We start from the raw sequence: 2,636 nt of genomic DNA, 5'->3' as shown, positions 1-2,636 counted from the left end.
TATAAAATAATAAATTAGAGAAGTTTGAAAAAAACATGTTTTTTATGGTTTTTATGGTAGGATGTGTTACTAAGAATGACTGAATTCTTGATGAAAAATATAAATGCCCTATAATTTAACAACTTACTGAAATTCCTTTATTTTTAATTACTATTATTTTTGTATATGTTTGCAGAAATCATACTTTCATGTATCCTATATAGACATTTATAAAAATGGGGTCAATTTGTATAAACTTTTTTGCAATTTTGCATCTAAAGTTACATTTAGAATATTTCTAAAGGGACTATATTCATCAATGTCCTCACTTCAAAATGAAATTATCTGCATGAATAAAATTATTTAAAGAATTGATTATTTTAAAATATTTAGATCGCTTTCTACTTTTCACTCAAACTACGCCATGACATATGGCTTATATGTAAGATGGAAATTGAATTGCCTTTTGAGAGAGGTAAATATCCCATTATATATTCTCAATATTTTTTTTGCTTTTTAGAAATTTGTGGTTTTTTTCACATTGCTGAACTTGTAATAGTTTCAATTTATTATTTTGAATATTCTTTAAATATTCATTTTTTAAACTTTTTTTAAAAAAATAAATGTTTATTTATTTTTGAGAATGAGAGAGCAGGGGCAGAGAGAGAGAGGGAGACAAAGAATCTGAAGCAGGCTCCAGGCTCCAAGCTGTCAGCACAGAGCCCCATGTGGGGCTCGAACCTATGATTCCTGAGATCATGACCTGAGCCAAAGTCTCATGCTTAACCGACTGAGCGGCCAGGCACCCCTTACGTTTTTTTTCTTTTGTCATTTTCTATGTCTTTATCAGTAGTTCATAGAAAAGTTGAAAGAGGTGATAATGGGGCTCTAAGCAAATACAACTTTTAATATGAAATCTAAAATTTCAGAATTTAACTGTAGGTTTTAATTCATTATACTGGCATATTTTATATCTACAAAGTCAATAATTAAAAATGAATTAATTAATTTTGAATCTGGAACCAAGATTGTATTTAATGTATTTAAAGAAATGGATGAATTTGGAATTAGTTACAACTGAGTTGGAAGTTTGTAAGTAAGGGCAAAAAAGTATTACGGATTTTGCAGGTCAATTTTCAAAACCGAGTTGACTTCTATAATGCTTTTTAAAAATAGTTTCTGTTGTATGGTTCTAGATTGTATCTTTAGCCTCTTAGAGTTTTACCTTATAAGTGGGTATATTTGTGAATATGGAACCTTTTATATATCATTGTCTACGTATAAAGCTAGATAGTATAAAGCTACGTATAAAACTCAGATAGTTTCTTATTATTGTACCTTTTTATTTCTAGAATTTGTTTGACATCACAAAAGAGAAATGAAGCACCATACAAAACAGATAAAGTTTATCCTTCTGGGACTGACAGATTATTCTCAGTTAAAGATTGTAATTTTTTTATTTCTACTTCTAAATTACATGTTGAGTATGATAGGAAACTTAACCATCATTGCCCTCACGCTACTGGATTCTCATCTCAAGACCCCAATGTATTTCTTCCTACGTAATTTCTCTTTCCTGGAAATTTCATTCACAAGTGCTTGTTTCCCCAGATTCCTAATCACCATTGTAACCAGAGAAAAGACCATTTCCTATAATGATTGTATATCTCAGTTATTTTTCTACATATTATTGGGGATTATAGAATTTTTCCTTCTGGCAGCTATGTCCTATGACCGCTATGTTGCCATCTGTAAACCTTTGCATTATACATCTATCATGAACAGCAGAATTTGTCATCAGCTTGTACTCAGTTCTTGGGTAACTGAATTCCTGGTCATTTTCCCTCCACTGATCTTAATTCTTAACCTGGATTTCTGTGCCTCAAACATCATTGATCATTTCATTTGTGACATTTCTCCTGTCCTGCAACTTTCTTGCTCAGACACACATTTACTAGAACTGATTGCTTTTTTCTTAGCTGTGATGATCCTCATTGTCACATTGTTCTTAGTAATCCTTTCTTACTCTTATATCATCAAGAAAATTCTAAAATTCCCTTCAATTAAGCAAAAGAAAAAAGCCCTTTCTACCTGCTCTTCTCACATGATTATTGTATCCATCAGTTATGGTAGTTGTATATTTATGTACATAAAGCCATCTGCAAATGAGTTACTTCAAGCAAAGGAGTAGCTGTGCTCAATACTTCAGTTACCCCTTTGTTGAATCCATTCATTTATACTCTGAGAAACAAGTAAGTTAAACAAACCTTCAGAGACATACTTAGAAAGATACTCTCTGCTTCAGACAAGTAATACTGTTTTTGAAATAATTAATAGGAAAACATAAAAAAAACAGTGAACAAAAACTGTTTAGACACTTCTAGTTTAAGAAATGATCTTTTGGCACAAAAACAGACACTCAGATCAATGGAACAGAATAGAGAATAGAGAATAGAGAACCTTTCTTCCCCCTACCCACACCCCCATGTTCATTTGTTTCTTAAATTATACATATGAGTGAAATCATATGGTATTTGTCTTTCTCTGACAGACTTATTTTGTTTAGTATAATACTCTCTAGGTCCATCCACATTGTTGCAAATGGCAAGTTTTCATTCTTTTTTATGGCTGAGTAATATTCCATTGTACATATATAC

The 2,636-nt window shown here is 31.2% G+C and overlaps 1 protein-coding gene across 1 annotated transcript; it reads left to right on the top strand.

Moving 5' to 3' along the window:
• Positions 1-1,330: 1,330 nt before the first annotated feature.
• Positions 1,331-2,292, top strand: LOC132660307 (olfactory receptor 6C70-like). Its single transcript, XM_060604330.3, is given in 2 exon segments — positions 1,331-2,147; positions 2,150-2,292. Coding segments are annotated over 2 exon segments (933 nt in total). The 5' UTR covers positions 1,331-1,357.
• The last annotated feature ends 344 nt before the right edge of the window (positions 2,293-2,636 follow it).

The sequence above is a fragment of the Panthera onca genome, chromosome B4, assembly GCF_046562875.1.
Source record: "Panthera onca isolate mPanOnc1 chromosome B4, mPanOnc1 haplotype 2, whole genome shotgun sequence".
NCBI lineage: Eukaryota > Metazoa > Chordata > Mammalia > Carnivora > Felidae > Panthera > Panthera onca.
Note: the sequence above shows the minus strand (reverse complement) of the source record. Positions and strands in the feature narration are given on the sequence as shown.